This window comes from Notamacropus eugenii, chromosome 2 (genome assembly GCF_028372415.1).
Source record: "Notamacropus eugenii isolate mMacEug1 chromosome 2, mMacEug1.pri_v2, whole genome shotgun sequence".
Classification (NCBI taxonomy): Eukaryota; Metazoa; Chordata; class Mammalia; order Diprotodontia; family Macropodidae; genus Notamacropus; species Notamacropus eugenii.
The window spans coordinates 438,165,194-438,185,448 of NC_092873.1; the positions used below are offsets into that span (position 1 = coordinate 438,165,194).

General features: G+C 45.9%; 1 protein-coding gene across 4 annotated transcripts in view; it reads right to left on the bottom strand.

Annotated features, from left to right (window-relative positions):
- Nucleotides 1–237: 237 nt before the first annotated feature.
- Nucleotides 238–20,255, bottom strand: part of LOC140529489 (receptor-type tyrosine-protein phosphatase V-like) — a 33,540-nt gene continuing 13,522 nt past the window's right edge. For 3 of the 4 annotated variants that reach the window (XM_072648197.1, XM_072648198.1, XM_072648199.1), the window contains exons 17-34: nucleotides 19,943–20,069; nucleotides 19,668–19,715; nucleotides 16,663–16,756; nucleotides 16,421–16,511; nucleotides 16,206–16,282; nucleotides 15,523–15,657; nucleotides 10,129–10,251; nucleotides 7,547–7,707; nucleotides 6,793–6,928; nucleotides 5,816–5,883; nucleotides 5,560–5,647; nucleotides 5,350–5,428; nucleotides 2,308–2,378; nucleotides 1,986–2,114; nucleotides 1,735–1,845; nucleotides 1,388–1,551; nucleotides 829–964; nucleotides 238–495 (exon numbers count right to left, since the gene is read on the bottom strand). In XM_072648197.1, coding sequence (XP_072504298.1) covers nucleotides 436–495; nucleotides 829–964; nucleotides 1,388–1,551; nucleotides 1,735–1,845; nucleotides 1,986–2,114; nucleotides 2,308–2,378; nucleotides 5,350–5,428; nucleotides 5,560–5,647; nucleotides 5,816–5,883; nucleotides 6,793–6,928; nucleotides 7,547–7,707; nucleotides 10,129–10,251; nucleotides 15,523–15,657; nucleotides 16,206–16,282; nucleotides 16,421–16,511; nucleotides 16,663–16,756; nucleotides 19,668–19,715; nucleotides 19,943–20,069 — 1,898 coding nt within the window. In that variant the 3' untranslated portion in view covers nucleotides 238–435. The other variant, XM_072648200.1, reaches the window with a different exon arrangement.

Here is a 20,255-nt window from a genome sequence, read left to right on the forward strand (position 1 = left end):
TTATTATTACTATATACCTTCAAGTGGCCACTAATTCTTCCCTTTAGCAATCTCATTTGGAATTCCTGATTTCCCCAGCCCTCATCAGCTCTCTTCTTTTCCCCTTCACTTAGAAATAAGAATGAAGTAGAAGGGACCCTTCCTATTGTCTTTTGACTCAACTAGTTACTGGTCGGACCCCAGCGAGGGCTAAGAAGGGAGGTGGGGAGGACAGGACAGAATACACTCAGTCTTCACTTTTGATCATCTGTGTTTATTTCCAGAGGCCTACAATTTCATAGTCCTGGAGACTGGACATGGAGCCCACTCCCACTGGGGGAGGGGGCCAGGCCAGGCCCCTGAGACTCATTCACACTGGTTAAGCCAAATCCAATCTGAATCCAAAGCAGAAGGGCTCCAAGACTCTTCAGCTCCTAGGCAGCTGTACCCCTTCCCTTAGGGTAGCCCATTGGCCAGGGCACTGTCCACACAGCCATAGAGATAAATGTACTGTTCCTGGGGGGAAGGGAAAGGGAAAGGGCCTGAGTAGGAACTACATCTGAGCGGGCAAAGCCCAGGGCCAGGGGAAGAACTCTGGACTATCAGTTTCTTGATTTGTAAAATGAAAGGGGTTGGGCTGTGATGTCTAAAAACCGCTTTCTAGCTTTAAGCCTCTATCGCATCTTCCCGAGGCCTCAGAAGCGTCTCTCTCCAAAGGTTCCCAGCAGAAGAGGAGCAAAAGTAGTCAGCACCACCACCTGGTGGCCACATTCAGCTGCTAGCGCAGCCCTTGCCCAAACCTCTGCCCTTACATCCCAGAGCTGGTGCCTGCCCATTCCCACTTCTCACCAGTGTCGGTGTCATGGAGGTACAGGCCCGTGCCAACTGCAGGACCACTCCAAAGATGTCCACTGAGCCCCGGTACTTTGCCTGCTGCAGTAGCCGATCCACGGCTAAGAGAATTCCCAACTGGACCCTTCCTGAGCTGTGATGGGGGTACAGGGGACAGGAGGGGGAGGGGAGGAAGCCATTAATCTGGTCACCTGAGCTGAGTGCTCCTCCTGGTCTCAAATACTGAGTGCCTGACACATGGTAAGCTCTTGCTAAATGCTTGATTAACTAATTATATCCTTGTGAGGCAGGTAAGTAAGCACTATTTCATTCCTTGTACTTCTATCATGGAGCCTAGTACACAGTACACAGTCCTTAGTACACAGTAAGGAGCTAAAAAACATTTGTTGATTGATAGGTAGTAAAGGGACACTGGATACATGGGGCCCATTTAAGAGATGAGAATAACTGAGGCACTGAGAGGTTAAGGGGATTTGTCCCAGGTCAGGGAGAAGACCCAGGATCAAAATGCAGATCTACCATCTCCCTCCCCATATACCCTGTTTCTCTTTGGTACCTGGAGTACACAAGTAATGTTTTTGACTTCTTTCTCTTGACCAGTGACTGGCGCTGGCCCACAGCTGCCATGAAGGACAACATGTCCTGGACTGGAGGCTCCTGCCCACTTTCCCAGTATGGGAACTGTAACATCTTCACTTTGAGTTCCTTTTCTTTCATTTCCTGGGGACCCAAGGGAGGCAGTATGTGATGGGTGACCACCATCTAGAGGCCTCTCATTCTTACCCTCCTTCCCCACTGTGGGCAATTCTAGAGGAACAAGTTTGGGCCCCAGATCTGGATTGCCTCCTCCTCCCCTTTCCCCAGGGCTGACCCTCACCTCATCCTCACTCTTCAGACACTTACATGTTTAACACTCAGTTGAAGACAGAGCCACCCTGCCACTTCTCTCTGTGCCACCCAGCGGACAGTCAATGCCTTGATGCAGATGGGATGCTCCAACACTGGCCACCATTTCTGCATATATAGTACCACTCCAGTGCCCATTCATGGGACTGCCGAATGCCCACTACCCAACCCTGATAACCTGGATCCCTCACCCCCAACCTCCACCACATCACCACCCTTTCCTCTGCTTTCCCCTCCAAGCCCCTCACCTCATTCTGAGTACCCAGAGGGGACAAGGAGACTAGAACACAGGCACCATTCTCCCACACCAACTGCCAGAACTCTTCTGTCTTTGCAGGACCTACCAGTGCTATTTGGTCTCGGACAGAAAGTCCCCCCTGTGGGAGAAGCTGACTGAGGCGATTCCCTGGAACTCCCAAGAAATTGTCAATACTATACCAAGGTATTTCCAACAGCTTTGGTACCCTGCCTCCCCACCCCCCAATCATAAACAATAAGAGCAAGGAGGGAGGAGAGAGGAAAGAGGGCAAGGGGCAAGAGAGTGAGGGAAGACACAGGACAACATCTCACTGGGAAGAACCAGGCCTGAACAGAGTCAACGGGACTCTCTTCAAGAGAAAACATCATTCTCCAACGGTCATCTGTAAAAGAAAAGGAGAAAGGAATAATTAGGAGTCTATATCTCCCCAAGCTCTCTGAAGCAGGGGAAATTCAACCAAGCTAAGACAGTGTGGCATCAGAAAGAGACAAGAGCCGGGCTTCGTGCCTGGCTCTCATACTCACTCACTACGTGACTTCACTCAACAAATCACTCACCTCCTAAGCCTCAGTTTCCTCATCTGTAAAATTAAAACACTAGAGTCTGTACTCTTCCAGTGGATTCCCCCAATGCTTCACTACGGTATGGAAAGTGACCCTCAGTTCTCCAAGTGCTAATGGGAACCTGGTCCTTGGTCCTACCAAGCTGGGAATGCTCACCTTAGAGCACAGATCTGAGAGATGACCAAGTCCAGCTAACAAGAATAGACTTTTCAAAGAAATGGTGGAAACTACACTATCATTCCAGTTTGCAAAACTGGGCACCTACAGCACCTAGAAAGAGGCAACCTAAGTGACCAGAATTATACACCAGAACCTTCTATCCTTTATCAACTAATAGAGGACAAACCCTCCTACCATAGACCCAAATTTCAAAATACCTTTGAGATCTCATCACATGTTGTCATGCCTGACTCTTTGTGACCCTATATGGGCTTTTCTTTGCAAAGATACTGGAGTGATTTGACATTTCCTTCTGCAGTGAATTAAGGCAAACAGAGGTTGTGACTTGCCCAAAGTCACATAACTAGTAAGTGTCTGAGGCCGAACTCAGGTCTTCCTGACTCCAGGCCCGCGCTCTATCCACTGAGCCATCCAGCTGCCTCAATCTCACCCCATAAATTGTCCTAAAACTGGGGCATCATGACAGACAAAGCTGCTACCCACAACCTCCTGGATAACATGGATGCACTTAAAATAACATTTTTAATAAAGATTGACATACTGAATGCACCTAATCTCCCATTGATAGGGAAAGAAAAGCTCTCAAAACATGAAGATCTGGCTGAAGTCAAGAGCCTGTAGAAAAGGAACCAAGGACATATCAGCCCAGTCATCCTGTCCCTACTATAGAGTTGTCTCAGAGACGTTTTCCAGGAATCCCTAGAAAATGAATGTGTATTCCCCCAAACTTATTCAATTATGAAAAACACAATCATTTCTTCCCTTGCAAAGTAATCCAGCAAACATTAAACACAAAATGGTAAAAATACCAATCTGTCTCAGGATTACTTTGAGTAAACTACATCAAATATGAAATAAGAAAAAAACAGTAGTAATAACAATTGACATTTATATTTCAAATTTGCAGAAAGTTTTATATAAATTATCTCTTTTGAACTTGACAATATCCCTGTGAGGCAGGTACTTACTGTAGGTACTACTGACCCAGTTTCATAGGTGAGGAAACTGAGGTTTAGAAAGTCTAAGGTGTCTGGCATAGTGGTACATGTCTGTAATCCCAGGTACTAGGGACTGCTGGAGTTATGTCGGGCCAAGCTAACTGGGCACAGCATGAAGTCTGCCACCCACACAGTAAGTAGCATAGGAATAGGGAACCAGCAGGTGATGGGAGGAAAGGCAAATCAGCAAAGGTTGGAAATGTGGGAGTGAAAGCTTCCAGGCTGATCAGCACCACTGGCAAGCCTGCGAGCACATGCTATACTTCCAGACAGGGAAAGAGGAAGGGAAGAAAGGAAAGGAGGAAGGGAGAAAGGAAATAAGGGAGTGTGGGAGGAAGGAAGGAAAGGGATGGAAGGAGTGAGAAGGGAAGGAGGGAAGAAGGAAAGAAGGAAGGGAGTGAGGGAGGAAGGAGGAAGGGAGGGAGACAGGTTTACTAAAAGAGGAAGAAGCCAATCACCAGTGGACTGGCCATCAAGTGATGAACATTTTTAGCCAAAGTGATTCATGTCCCTGAAGAAGGCTGTTATCTGTATTAGTAGAGAAAATACCCACATAGATGAAATCTCAGGCCTTATGCTGAAAGGATCAAAAAAGAGAATATATGTAAGGCAGTTTATGAAGTATAAAGAACTGTAGAAGTGAGAGAGGTTATCATTAAGAAAGTCCCACAGCTAGGTGGGACAGCAGATAGAATGCCAGACTTAGAGTAAGGAAGACCTGAGTTCAAATTTCACCTCAGAGGTTTACTAGGTGTGTGACCCTGAATAAGTCACTTTACCTGGTTTGCCTCAGTTTTCTCATCTGTAAAATGAGCTGGAGAAGGAAAGGGCAAACCACTCCAGTATCTTTGCCAAGAAAACCCCAAAGGGGATCATGTCAGAGTCAGACATGATTGAAACAATTCAACAACAAATCTGTCTTTTCTCTGGCCACAGAGTTCTGTTCCCAGTCAGACCAGCTCAAGAATCCTCCTTAGTAGGTGTAGGACGGTTGGCTGGCTTGGTTCTTTCACCTTTAGATGGGCTCACAGAATTTTTGAGGGAAAGGGCCTTCGATCATCTCTTGTGCAATGTCTTCATTCCACAGATGAGGAAATTGAGACCTAGCATGAAATGACTCTAACCCAGTTCAGTGGACTACACTGCCATGCCACACCCAGTCCAGGGGCCCCAGCCCCCCATTTTTTTAGCCCCACCATCTCCTTTGGGATAATTCCCTCCCCAGTTGAAGGAACAAACTGCCTTTCTGCTAGATGGCGATCAAAATTGGTACCTCCACCCAATAACACCTGGCATCTCCCACCAAATTCCTGATGCTAGGTGGTAGAGGGCAGGCCTCAGAATATTTGAAGCTGAGGTTAAACTGATACTTAACTAGAGTCTGATGACTGTATTGCAATTCTCCAGGCCCAGTTGATGGCACCTCTCCCAGTTCCCTGGGGTCTCAAGGTGAGGAGTCATTTTCAGATGGGTTCCCCACCCCTGGTTTACACAGAAGGGAATGGGCCCCTCTTGGCTAGCACTTTATAACCATACTAATAACACGGACAGTTCACACCCTGCAATCAGAGATGGATCCCCTTTTCTTGGAGGCACGACCCCTTTGACTCACAGGAAAGGCTCTGGAAGTTGGCATTGCTCAGCTGGTATTGGGCAGAATTATCCTTATCCTTGATGGCTTGCATAAGGAGCTGGGGAAAAAGGTAATGGACAAAGGTCTGCGTCACCAGTGGGGCCGCATCCACCAGTATTGACCAAGATACTCTTGGTCAAAGGCGCCAGCACATGGCTGAGGGGAGGGCCAGGGACATCCAAATCTCACTTCGTATTCCCTTAGGAAGCCAGCGTTGGAGTGGGCCGATCTCTTGGCATACTTCTCTGAGAAGTTCTTCACAATGATGGGCCAGGAGCTAGTGGAAGAGGGGAATACATTAAGATGCCAACTAAGGCCAGCTTTGCCCCTGAGCAGGGCAGCCAGTGGAGGAACAGAGTGGGAAGCTTCCTCTGTCCCAAGGCCTCCCTCAGCACTTCCCCCTCAGTCTGAGGTCACTAAGAGAAGAAGAAGGGTCAGGACTTACACAAAAGATCCAGCTGGCTCCTCCATAATCTTGTCCAGCAGACAGCTGTGCAGAAAGATGTACTGGACCTGGTGGGAAGAAGAGGGTGGCAGAAAAGTCCAACCTAGTGCTTTCCCAAGTGGGACAACTAGTAGGGTTGAGGGGAAGGTGAATCCTAAGTAGAAGGAAAAAGGATTCAGGGATATCATTGATGACCTATGGAAATCAGAATGGTAGAGCTGGAAGCAACTTCAGAGACCCACTAGTCTGGGCAAAGTCTTCTATTAAAAGACTTGGACCCAAAGCCCCTCAGATGCTTATTTCAGGCAAATCATTTAATCTACCTGGGCCCTAGTTTTAGGGAGAAGATAGACTAGCTGGTTTCCGAGTTTCTTTCCAGGTCTTTATCTCTGATCCTATGAATGCCAGTTCACAAAGGAGGAAACTGAGATCCATAGCCACAAAGCTGTTAGGGAGGGGTAGCATTAGAATGTGGGCCTTCTGACTCCTAGGGTCTTTATATCCTGGGAACTCTAGCAAGCTTTTGTAGAACCAAGCCTAACGTAGTCCCTTACCCATATTAAACACTTAGTAAATATTTGGAAAACTTCATGACAGAGGTGATAGACTCAAGGTGCACATAGAGACAATTTTGTTGGACACAACCAACAGGGGAATATATGTTGCTTGACTATGCATATTTGTTATAAGGATTTTGTTTTTCTTTTTCTTCAAGGAAGGAGAGGTAGGAAAAAGATTAAAAGGATTTTTACTAATTTGAAAAAAATATTTCATTTTTTTAATATTGGAAAATTGTTGAAAGTTACCAGTAAGTAAAATAAAAGATGATTCTGCCCACCTCAAAATCCCCCAAGACTTTCCCAGGGTGGTCACTTGAGCACTGTCAAGTCCCTCCACTCCACCAGCCCTTTGCCCTCCCTCCCTCCTTCCCCCTCCTCCCTCCCTCTTTCCCCTCCCTTTGCGGCCCTAGTGCTCACCGGGGTCTGGATCATGAGGGGCCGGTTCTGCCTCAGGGCATATACCGTGTAGAACACGTCTACCCTCTGCTCCTCTTGTAGCTGTTGTAGGAGCCGAAGCAGGGCCACAAAGGTGCCAGTTCGGCCCACACCAGCGCTGAGGGGAGTCCCAGGTGAGCAGAGTCCCAATCCCTCCTCAGGGCCCCAGGCCAGCTAGTGGGGCCGGCCCAATCATTTCTCTTGGTTGGGCTGGCCTAGTCTGACTCAACAGGAGGTGAGAGGGGCAAAGGGGGCAAATAGGAAAAGGGCACTGGGGGGAGAAGAATGGGGCCAGGATAAGGACAGGGATTATGTATCTTATTTGGCTCTGTACAATCCCTCCCGTACACACACACAACATTCACTCAAACAAACAGTACCTACCATGGTGTCCAACATATAACAGGAGAAAGAAATTTGTGGAATGATTGACTGGGGGACAGTGGGGATGAGGGACAAAAGGAGGAGCTGAGTACTAGAGGAACTGGGGTGGGCAATGAGGAGGTACTGGGGAAGAGAGTTGGGGACCAGGGGTTACTAGGGTAATGGGTGGAGATTAGGAAGACATGATGATGAGGAGGCATTGGAGAGTCACTGAGGGAGGTCAGGTCTGGTGACAAGGAGGCTGGTCTGGGCTAAGGCCAGAAGTGAAACTCTCCTAACAGCACCCAGCACCCCCCTCCCTACCCTCCAGCCTCTTCAATTAGAGGCAGCAATTCTTCTTTCCATCACTCACCTGCAGTGCACCAAGGTGGGTACTGTGTTGGGGGTGGTTTTCATCCGCTCCTGGACCAGCTTTGCAAACTTGATCAAGGAACCGGGGTCCTCAGGAACTCCGTGGTCTGGCCAAGTTGTGAATTGTAGCTGCAGGATTCTGCGTTCCTCCTGCTGGGAGCCCTGAGCAGGTGGGAGGGTCAGGGTGGAGAGGACAGCTCTTTCTTTTTCCTATTGCTCCCCAGGGAAAGGTTGAAACCTGAACTTGCCCTGAGTTGGAAGCTAAGGTGAAACTTGCCTCTCCCTGGGGGTAGGACCAGGGCTCAGGTCACTCACCTACACTTGGGAAGCCTTCAGCCTCTGGCTGTGTCCAGACTACTTCCCCTGCCCATACAGATGAGGATACAAAGACAGAGCAGCTCAAAGTGGTGAGTGAGACTCTAGACCCTTCCTAAATACTGATCATCAGAGTTGGGACTCCCAGAGTGAGGGTAGGACTTGGGGCTGGGGGCAAAGCAGACAAATACCAAGGACACAATATCCAGGGAAGGGCAATCACAGACATTTCTCCATGTGACATTTACATATACTTTAAATGACAGAAAATTCTGCTCTTATACACTGTCGTTACTTATTTGGCATAGTGTGTATTATGTTGAGGTCTCAAAGTCTCTGGTGAACAGTCATCCATAGTGAGCACAATTTTCAAACCGTCCAAGCCCATAGAAATATCTTCTGTCAGCTCTGTTTTTCAAATTTCACCTCTTCCAGGAATACTCCCTAACTCCATCGAAACTCATTCATTTTATTTACCTTCCCTCAGTTGATTATTGTAAGTATCAAAAGAGATAGAAAATGCAAAAATAGATGGCAGCCACAAGATTGATTGGGTAAGAGCTCCGAACTTGAAGTCAGAAAGATCTGAGTTCAAATCCAACCTTAAACATTTAGTTGTGTCACCCTGGACAAATCATTTAACCTTGGTCTGTCTCAGTTTTCTATCTGTAAAATAGAAATAATAACACCAACTTCACAAGATTGTTGTGAGGATCAAGTGAGATAACAAATGTACAAAATATTTTGTTGTTCTAATTATTGTGATCTCTGTGATCTCATTTGGAGTTTACTTGGTAAAGATACTGTAGTGGTTTGCCATTTCTTTGTCCAGTTCACTTTACAGATGAGGAAACTGAGGTCAACAGAGGTTAAGTGACTTGTCCAGGGTCCAACAGCTAGTAAATGTCTGAGGTCAAATTTGAACTCAGGTCTTCCTGACTCCAGGCCCAGCACTCTGTCCACTGAGCCACCTAGCTTAGGGGTGGATAAAGTTATAAATAAATACTAGCTATTATTGTCATTCAACATTTTGCAAAATTTTTGAGTGGTGACTATTATTACTATAGTGCTTTGCAAACCTTAAGGTACTAGACAGACATGAGGGAGGAGGAGGAAAAGAAAGATGAGGAGGAAGAGTACTGCCCCCCACCCCTGCCAAGGTCCAGCACATGCGTCTCTTGTACTGAAAAAGATGCTCTTTTGTGAACTGTATGTGAGTAAAAGGAGTATGTCCAATTGAATTATTCTTTTTTTAGGGCATAAGGCTGAACTAGAAATGTCTTTTAGGAGAGTTGCCCTTTTCTTCCCTTGGGGGGAAAAAGTCCTTACTCTGTGCCAGGTATTGTGAGGGACAGATGCTAGAACTGAAAACCAAGATACTGAGGCAATGAGAGAAGAGATTAGGGATGGAGGCTGGAAGGTGGGAGCTGTAATTAAACATCTGGTAGTTCACTAAACCCAGGATGTCAAGGAGCTCAGGGACCAAGAAGGTCAGGAATTTTAATGCCTCTGTTGGGCTTTAGAGGTCAGTTTGACTTTGAGATGAAAAGGAGAAAACTTGGGGTCTCAAGGGCAAATCCCCTAGACCTATTCCAATAATGATCCTTTATATCTTTCCCCAAGAGACTGGGTGGGAACTCCTTGAGAGTAGTTCACTACACTGGGAGCTTTCTGAGGGCAAGCTCTGTGTTTCTTATTCCTTTGATGTCCTGTCCATTCCAGCTCCTGTCCTATTCCGTATTCAACACAGGGCTCTGAACACTTCTGTGTGTGCTATCCAGAGAGCGCCAAGACCTTGGGAAGAGGGGCGTCTCTAGGAATAGCTGGCAGGTAATTTACATAATTATGATTCTTTATAGTTTGAATGCACTTCAGGTATGTTATCTCATCTGATCCTTACCGCAGCCTTGTGAGGTAGGTACTATTATCATCCCCTTTTTACAGAGGAGAAGACTGAGTTTGTGAGCAATTAAGTGACTAGCCCAGGATCACACAGCTAGTATGTGTTTGAGGCAGGTTCTGAACTCAGGTCTTTGCGACTCTCAGACTTTTTATATGGTATGTCACAACTCAGAGAAGAAGGTAAGGTCAAACGGGGCCTCAATGCTCAATGCTTGCTCCCCTTCCAGGGATGTAAGGTGCATGCATAAAGCAGCAAAGTACTTTGAGATTCTTAAAAGGAGGGGGCCCCTGACTGTTCTCATAATTAGGGCCTAGAGAGCCTCAAAGCTAAGCCTTCCCCTCCCCCCTGCCTTGGGGGACACTCACATGTTGCACCTGGAGTTCCCTCCTTGTCCAGTTTTCTCCTTTTTCCTCTTCCAGGAGGTAGACAGTGATCTGGCCATAAGTGACCGGGGTGGAGTCTACTGGCCAGTAATGCTCACACAGGACCTAGGGAACAAAGGAGATGCAGAGGAGGAAGGTTAAGGGTGGAGGTAAGAACCCAATCACTCCTTATCTATCACCCTACCTCCAATCTCCCCAATCTCTATCACTCTTGTCAAAAAAATTTCAGTTTGGAAGTGGTCCTAGTTAACCAAGTAGCCCATATCCACGATTTTACTGATGAGGAAACTGAGGTGAAGTGATTTTAAGTAATCTGACCATACAGTCACACAACACCACAGATAGGAAGTGGCAGGACTGATCTCTTAACTGCCAAATCCAATGGCCTTTTCTAAATTTTCATCCTTCTTGACCTCTTAGTAGCCTTTGACAAGTTGGTCACCCTCTTCTCCTGGATACTCTCTCCTCCCTGGGTTTTTGTGACAATACTGGTCTTCTGTTTCTCCTTCTACCTACCCAACTGCTCCTTCTCAGTTTCCTTTGCTGGATCTTCAGTTGGGTCAAGCCTATTAATTTTGGGTGTTCCCCAAGGATCTACCCTGGGCCTTCTTTTCTTCTCCCTCTATACTATCCTGAGTAGTGATATCATTAGGCCCCATGAGTTGAACAATCATTTCTACATAGATGATTCCCACCCAAATCTATACAGACAACACTTACTTCTCTCTACTCTGGTCTCATATTACCAACTACCTATAAGATATCTCAAATTTAACATGTCCAAAACAGGATTTAGTTTACCCAAAACAACCCTCCTCTCTTCCAAACATCCCTCTTATGGGGAAAGAGCCACCATCTTGCCAGTTAGCCAGGCTCACAAACTTGGGTATCATCCTCAGCTCCTCACTTGTACTCACCCCAGATACCCAATCTTTTACCAAGTTTTGAATTTCTGCCTTCACAACATCACTCCTATATGCTCCCTTCTCTTCTTCAACACTGCTACCACCCTGGTACAGCCCCTCATCAACTCCCTTCTGCATGATCACAACAGTCTGCAAGGATTTCCTTGTCTCTGTTCAGCTGCCAAAGGGATTTTCTTAAAGTACAGTTCTGACCATGCCATTCCCCTATTCAATAAACACCAAAGGTTCCCTATTACCTCGAGGATCAAATATAAAATCCTCTGTTCAGCCTTTAAAGCCCTTCACAACCTGTACCTTCCCTATTTTTCCAGTCTTTCCTCCATTTACTGGACAATCCATTGACCTACTTGCCATTCCTTGGCCATGACTCTTCATCTTCCTCCTCTCTGCCTTTTTACTGGTTGTTCCTCATGCCTGGAATGCTTTCTCTCCTCATCTCTGCTTACTGACTTCCCCGGCTCCCTTCAAGACTCAACTCAGAGCCCACTTTCTACAGGAGGTCTGTCCCTGCTCCCTGGGCCAGCACTCTCCGCTGCTGGAATCTTCCATTTACAATGGATAGATCTTACACATTCAAGTTTTTATAGTTGTTTACCCCATTAGAACATGAGCTCACTGGGGGCAGGGACCCTGTTTTTGCCTCTCTTTCTATCCTTAGGGCTTAGCAGAATGCCTAGTACATGGTACACACTTGATAAATGTCTGACCGGGATTCAAATTCAGGTCCCCTTATTCCATATCCAGAGCTTTTCTTACTGTGAATCCTACTCATCCAAAGCCTAGTTCAAAAGCTATTCCATAGAAGAACTGGTTAAAAGAATTAGGAGCGTTTGGTACGGAGAATGGAAAACTTGAGAGACTCAAGATATGAAAGCTGACTTCTCTACATTGTTGACAACTAAGTGGGAGGCAGCCTGGTGAATGAGGCAAGAACCTTGGGTTCTACCATTAACTGACCTTAGAAAAGCTATTCCACATCTCTAGCCCTCAGTTTACTTTTCTAAAATGGTGAGGAAAGGGGGAAATTAAATGGTCCCTAAAGTCACTTCTGACTTAGACATTCTAGGATTCTAAGAATGAACCAGCCACTCTATCTATACCAATCCTTCCCCCTGACCTAATCAACTTCTCCTAATCCATCTGCCTTCTCTGCCCCTTCTATACCCAAAGGTGGAGATGACATAAGTAAAAAGAACATGGGAACAGGTTAAAGGAAAGGGTGGAGAGCATCAGTCTTAAAGTGAGGATCTCTGGGACCTATTTCCATACTTTCTGGGCAACTTCAAGGGAAGATCTTGTCCTTTTTTGAACCTCATTATGTTGGGACTGGAAGCTCAAATCCGTGTGGACAGTCTCGGGCAGGTAAAAGTGGGACTTCTAAATCTTAGAGTCTTACGAGGCCCTCCATGAACAGCGGGGGTTCGAGAAGGTCAGACCGAGCTAGCTCGGCTAGCTCGGGTATCTCCGCCTCTCCCCCGGAGATACCTGATGGGTGGAGTCTCCCTGCCCTCGAGGTCATCCCGGATTGGAGCACACCTAGTTACCTAACAGCATGGTATTGAGATGCAAACTGTGTGGCTGAAGATTAAGTAGGATTGAGGAAGCCTAAAAGCTCTCTTAGCACGTGTGGAGCCAAAGAGAAAAGTAGGGCTCCGCTTCTTTTCTTTTCTCTCTCCCCTCCCCCTCTCTCCCCGCTTGTACTTCTACTTCCAATCCCTTAAGCTTAGCCTCCTTAGGAAATTTCCTCCTAAGGAAGAGCCCCCTGCACTTGTAACCGAAACCCTGTAATAAAGCTCAACCCCTGTTTGACTCTGGAACGTCCTTTCTCTCATACGTGCATCCGGCGTGGCCAGCCGAAGACCTGGACAGGTAAGAAAGACTCGGGTAGCCCAATACAGGCCTCTAGGCCTGGCAGTTGGCGCCCCAACAGAGGACTGGGAGTGCAGATAATCCTGGGTGCTTTGGGAACACCCGGAAGGGGCTGTGAAAGAAGCGAGTCCCGAATCCTAGATTCGGAAGGAGAGAAAGAGTGAGAGAAGCTTCCCACACCCATGGGAAAAGGGCAGAGATGGGGAATCTATTGCCAGTAATAAAGCCAGAGGAACAGGAGGTCTGGGCTGAGAAACTTCACAGGGAATGCAGGAAGGCGGGGGTCACAATAGAGTTAAACGACCTCCGAGAATTTTGTAAGGAAGGGCCGGAGAGGCCAGGGCGGAATTGGAAAGAGAGTGGAAGCAGAGAGAGGGGAGGGGAGGACCTTGGCGAGCAGAAAGTTAAGGAGCGTAAAGAAAAAATAGGTTCAGAGCTCCATCTAGCGGATAGGACCTGCCTTAGCGGTCGCTCAGTACCCCGGCACTGGAAGCTCAAAGAAAGCCAGAGACCAGTGTGGGGAATAGGAGGGTGCCAAAATACCTTAGAGACAATGCACCCAGTAAAGTGGGAGGCAGAGGATCGCCAAGGGACCGTATGGCCATTGGTGATTCCAGGACTTAGTTTTAACATCTGGGGCAGAGACATTATGAGCCGCCTGGGGATGAAGCTATCAAATTTTTAGTAAGGGCCATTGCTGTTGCTCTGGAGTCCCCACCCTTGATCAGACACCCTGATTTGGGTGGAGCAGTGGCCTCTGACTCCAGAAAAACTCCAGGCACTACAAATACTGGTTAAGGAGCAATCAGCACCCTGGAATGCTCCTGTGTTTGTTATAAAGAAAAAATCCGTAAAGTTCAGGTTCCTTACAGATGTTAATCAAGCATTTGTAAGCTCCTGGCAGTAGCTATACCAAAATAAACAGCCACTATGCATTCTTATCAATTTCACCTTAAAGGCGATCCTCGCTAAACAAAGAAGGGGAAAAGGTCGCCTAATACAATCAGAGCTAAGATTAAGAGGCCTAATACAATCAGAGCTTGATACAGCTGTCTCAAGGAACTCACATACTACTCCAGCTATGAGACATTTTAAGATACTAATATGGGGTCGAGGGTATGTTTGTGTCTCCACAGGAAAAGGTGATGCGTGGATTCCCATTAGAAGGATCCGTAGGTGGGAACCGATGTCGGAGACGGCGGAGACGCAGGAGGCGGAGACACCAGAGAGCCCGGAGACCCCGGAGAAGGATCATACACCACCTGAGCCTGCTGCTGACAGCTTTAACTTTGCTGCCCAGAGAGGAAGCAGCCCTCATCACAACCGCAGACACTGCTGCTGACAGCTTCCCATCTAGGCATCTCTTTCCACTGGCTGAAGGAGGACTTTGATATCACAAACCCAGGACATTGGGGGGGGAAGGGGTGACCAACTTTTCACCTGAATACCACAGGCTTGGCCATTCAGGCTTGGCCGTTGAGATCCATTTGCATGACTGAGGGGGTGGTGATGTGTAGGCGCCAGCACTAGCAGCTTCTCTTAGAATATGCTTTGGGATTAGTTGATTGCATTTCCCCAGTTGATTGCACTTCCCCTGTTGTAACTCAGCCATTTAGTTTCATCTTTGTTTTATTTGATGCCTCCCTTTGTCAGTTGTGCTAGCTGCAGATTTCTGTGTGAATGAAGTCTTGTTGTAGGGTACTCATATGCTAAAGGCCTTCCTAATCCACTCAGCCTCCAGCCACTGTTTGCTCTAGAGCCAGGTGCGCTCCGCACATAACAAAGAAGGGGAGATGTTGGGATTGGAAGTTCAAATCCGTGTGGACGGTCTCGGGCGGGTAAAAGTGGGACTTCTAAATCTTAGAGTCTTACGAGGTCCTCCATGAACAGTGGGGATTCGAGAAGGTCAGACTGAGCTAGCTCGGCTAGCTCGGGTATTTCCGCCTCTCCCCGGGAGATACGTGATGGGTGGAGTCTCCCTGCCCTCGAGGTTGTCCCGGATCTGGGCACACTATTGTTATCTAACAGCACGGTATTGAGATGCAAACTATGCTGCTGGAAGGTTAAGTAGGATTGAGGAAGCCTGAAAGCTCTCTTAGCACGTGAGGAGCCAAGAGGACAGTAGGCTCCGCTTCTCTCTTTCCTCTCTCCCCTCCCCCTCTCTCTCCGCTTGTACTTCTACTTCCAATCCCTTAAGATCTTAGCCTCCTTAGGAAATCTCCCCCTCTTCCTCCTAAGGAAGACCCCCCCTGCACTTGTAACTAGACCCTGAAATAAAGCTCAACCCTTGTTCGACTCTGGAACGTCCTTTCTCTCATATGTGCATCCGGCGTGGCCAGCTGAAGACCTCGGAGGTGAGGTAAGAAAGACTCGGGTAGCCCAGACAGGCCTCTAGGCCTGGCATCATTAAGTGGGGAGACTTGCCCCAGGTCCCTGTCTCCTCCACCCTGGCTATAGGAAAAATCTGTGGAGATGGACTTTCATCTACAGGCATGATACATATAATATCAGGCTTCCTAAGAGAAAGGTGTCTGCGCTGACACCCAGTGGTGATTTCAGGCAACTAGGTGTGTCTACTCACCCGTCCATTCTCCATGCCCACGGTCAACATGACAATTGTGTAGACCTGCTGCTCCCACACCAGCCGCCAGAAATCTTCTATTGTCCTCTTGAGTGGGCCCTGAGTGGCAATGAACTCTTGTGGTCGGCTATAGCCCTGAGGGGAGAATACAGGGCCATATGAACACCATCCTTATGGTGTACTCTCCTATAAATACAACATGGAGATCCCCAAGTATATCCCTCAATAACATTTATGTGAATATGTGAAGACATAAATGTATAGATATATATGTGTCTACATACACATACATACATACATTGAAGACACAAGACTCAAAGTTGGAAGAGTAGATTCATAGAACCTTTTTTTAAACTAAACACCCACATACATACATACATATTTTTATACCCCTTTGGGAAAGAATGGGCATCATTCATGAGAGAGTGATACCAAGGACAGGAGCATCCCACAGATAATCAAAAATACAAGAATATTCCACCAGGCAAACATATGAATGTGCCATATGAATAAAAATATTCACTTGAATGTAGGCAACCAAAGGACACAGTCACACAAATGCCCATGAGCAGAGAAGACTACCTCAGCAAAGACAAGTTCAGCAGGCATGCTGCAGGGTCAGAAGCCCTCACATATCGACCTGCCACACAGGTAGACAGATGGCCCCTACAGAAGGCACTCACTGGGAGGAAGTTGGCATTGATGTAGTCAGAATGAGGGTCACCATCCTGATGAGTCAGCCTCACCCGAGAATGATCATCTATGGAGACAAACTTTGGACAGTTAGTGGAAGGACAATGAGCACATCCACCTTACCCCTTGGCCATCCTCTACTTCAGACCCCAACCCAAGCCTTTTAGTTTCTCCCCCTTGCCCACTTCTAACGTCTGCCACTCACAGGGTAGCACATGTGGGTAGCGATTCTTGGTGGCATTGGCAGGGTTCTCTGCCTCCATTTTGGACAGCTCCTTGCCGACTTCCTTTAGCTCCTGTGGATAACAGGTGTTCAAGGAGGGGAACCAGGCATCGCCTTACTTTATCGTTCAGAAGAGGGGTTGTAGGGAAAAGGAGGTGATGAACCTGTCCTCCCACCTGGGACTGTGAATTACCATGAGGCTCTGAGCAGAGTAGGGGCCTTACCTCAAACTCCTGAAAGAAAGCCTGATGAGCATTGGCTTTCTTGGCCTCATAGCTCTGTCGGAAGTTTCTACTAAGAATTGGTCTGCGGATGTTCCTGAGGGCAGAGGGAATCATTTGGTCAACCACATGGTTTCCCTGCAAGGGCTTGTTCTGGATGCTAGGGGAAAATTAGAATTCCAAGGAAGGAAACTACTTGGTCCCTGTTGTTAGAGCATTCCCAATCTTATGGGGAAAGAGGGAAGGAGATGAGAAGAGGAAGGAAGAAAGGAATGAAGGAAGGAAGGAAGTATTTATTAAGCACCTACTATGTGCAAGGAACAATGCTAAGCACTTTAAAAATATATCTCATTTGAGCTTCACAAGTCTAGGAGATAGGTGCTATTATAATCACCATTTTACATTTGAAGAAACTGAGGTAGGCAGAAGTTAAATGACTTTAACTCAAGGCCACGTAACTCTGGCCTCTAGTCTGGGGTCAAATTTGAATTCATGTCTCCCTGACTTCAGACCCAGTGTTCTAACCATTATACTAACTGTCCAAGGGAAGAGTTCTTGATCAACCAAGAAATAGGGTAGATCATAGGAGATAAATTAGGCAATTTTGCTTACTTAAAATTGAAAAGCTTTTTTAGAGAAAATCAATATAGCAAAAATTAAAAGGTGACTGTTAACTGGGAAGTTCTTTGCATCGACTTTCTCTGATAAAGGTCTGATATTCAAGACACAGAAAGAAATGATGCAGATGTATAAAGACAAGAACCATTCCCCAATAGATAAATGGTCAAAGGATAGGAACAAGCATTTCTCAAGAGAAGAAATACAAGTTTTTAAGAACCCTATAATATGTTCTAAATCATTAATAAAAGAACTGCAAATTAAAACAAGTCTGAGGTTCCACCTCTTATCCATCAGATTGACAAAGATGGTGAAAAAAGAAAATTACAGTTTTTGGAGAATATATGGGAGGGTAGGCACTAATTCAAGAAATTCAATTGTGGAAATCCTTGGACCTGGTGACATCACTACTAGGACTATATCCCAAATAGATCAAAGAAAGAGGGACAAAAACAATAATCAAAAATATTTATAGAAGGAATTTTTGATATAGCAAGATACTGGAAATTAAGAGAGTGACTATTAATTGGGGGATGGTTAGACAAGTTATGGTATTTCAATGTAATAGAATATTATTATACTATAAGACATGACTAAAGGGAAGGATTTAGAGAAATCTGGGGAGACTTATATGAACTAATGCAGAAGGAAGTGAGCAGAATCAGGAGAAGGATTTATATGACTATGACACTGTAAAGAAAAATAACTTTAAGACTTAAGAACTCTTAAGACTTTAAAACTTAAGAACTCTGCTCAACCCAGTGACTAAGAGTGACTTCAGAAAAGATGAAGCAAGCTCCCAACTCTTGACAGAGAAATGATAGACCTGAGGTACAGAATGAGACACACATTTTCAAATATGGGCTCATCTGTGGATTTGTTTTGCTTGTCAATGTTAACTTTTACATGAGAAAGCTTTTTTTTTCTTTTTGGACAGGGAAGGGAGAAGACTCTTGGAAGGGGAGAAGACAGGTTAAAGATAATGATGCCAAAAAAGAAAAAGAGTGAGTCAATAAAACATTTTAATGCACTAAAGAGAACAGGGGTTCAGAGAGTGATACGAACAAACAGGATAGCTTTAGAACTAATGTGTTATTTTAAATAAGTTGCACATAAAAGATGTTCACAGTTACACATGCAACCCTCTTTCTGTTCTTTATATAAGGGAATAAATGTTCATGTTTGTCGATGTGCGTCAAGTTTATGACAAGAAGTTAAAATCCTGAAAAAATGCCCAAGGACTTCCCTAAATCAAGGATGGGAATAGTTTGAGGGGGTCTATGTCACAAAAGATGCAAAAAAACCACCGGTATTTTAAATTTAAAAAGCTGTCAAAATCCTCTCTCCAAATAAAAGCTGAAGAACCAGCAGATGGCAACAGAGAGCAATAATCATTCAGTAGGGAGGCCTAGCTTGATGGATGGGATCCCTTGAGGACAGTAAGCAGCCTCCTAGAATTGAATTGGAATTGCCCTAAGCAACTCTGCTCAATGGCCATCTGGGTTGTTCTACACATATTCGATGGTCACAAACCTGCCTATGTCCCCACACCTACTTGTGATGTGACAGTGGATATGCCTCCATGTGTATGGGAGGAGTCTTTCTGGCTTTGCTCCACTGTACGAATTAATAAATGTCTTTTGCTTTGCATTAATGTGTTTTCTTCTGTCCTACTAAACTTTCGGACTCATATTGAGTCAGAACCTGCAATCATTTTCAGATCAATTGCCATCTAAACTTGTCTTCTCCCATCTTATATTTGTGAAGTTGGTTTTTTGAACCTAAGTATAAGACTTTACCTTTCTCTCTTTTAAATTTCATCTTATTCAATTCAGTTCAAGATCTTTGGGGATCTTTAAACTCTAATGTCTGACGTATTAACTATCTCTCCTACCTTTGTGTCATCAGTAAATAAGATGAGGATCCCTCATATGCTTTATACAAGTCACTGAAGGAAAGATTAAACAGACAGATTAAACAGGTCTAACCCAGATCCACAGTGCACTCCACAGTGGATCTTTTAAGTTGACAGGTAACTCTTAATGACTGTTCTTTGAGTCTGAATATTCAGTCAGTTATGAATCTATCCAAAGGTAGTATGGAGAGAGCATTGGACTTGTCATTGGGAAAGATCTGAGTTCAAAGTCCAACTCTGTTACTTCCTAGTTGTGTGACTACAGGCTAGTCATTTAATTACTTTATCAAATGAGGAGATTGGACTCAAGGACCTCTAAGGTCTTTCTCAGCTCTGAAACTGTGATCCTGTGATATATTCCACATCTCTTCATCTTTTCCATTAGAATTAAATAAGATACTTCATCTATCCAGACAGGTTTATCTGGAAATCTGAACCTCACCCTCGGAAGAAGGAACTAGGAAAGAGCACTCACGATTGGCAGTAGGGTGTCATCTCTTGGAAGAAATTATTCTTTTCTGACCTAAAAAAGGAAGTCAGTTGAGAGAGGACCAGATAGGTGGAGTAACACCCACCCCCACCAAAGGAGATTCCATTCTTCTTCAACCACCTGATCCTAGCACCCATTACAAAGTCCTCAATCTCTGGAACTACAGTTGGAGTCCATGGGGAGCCCCTCTACCTGTCTCCCCTTCAGCCCACCTTCCCCCCCATCCCCCCAAATCCCCCACCCCCCATCACAAGGCCTACCTTTCAACCCGAACACGTCTACAGCACAGCAGGCCTAGCACAGCACACAGGGTAAAAAGGCAACCTGATACAATGCCTGATGCCACCAGGAGTGGCATCGATGCCCCTGATACACTGGCCCGAGGCTCTAGGAAGAATGAAGGAAAGGATGGAGCTGCCTAGAAAGGTATGCCTAGCCAGCCACCAAAATCTAGGCATTTTCAATTAGCTCACCCTGAGGGTTACCCCCAGGTCCCTTTATCAGAGTCATGCCAATACCTGAAGCTCAGAAACTTTTAAACAATTAAGCAGCCTACCCTACCAGCTTCAGATA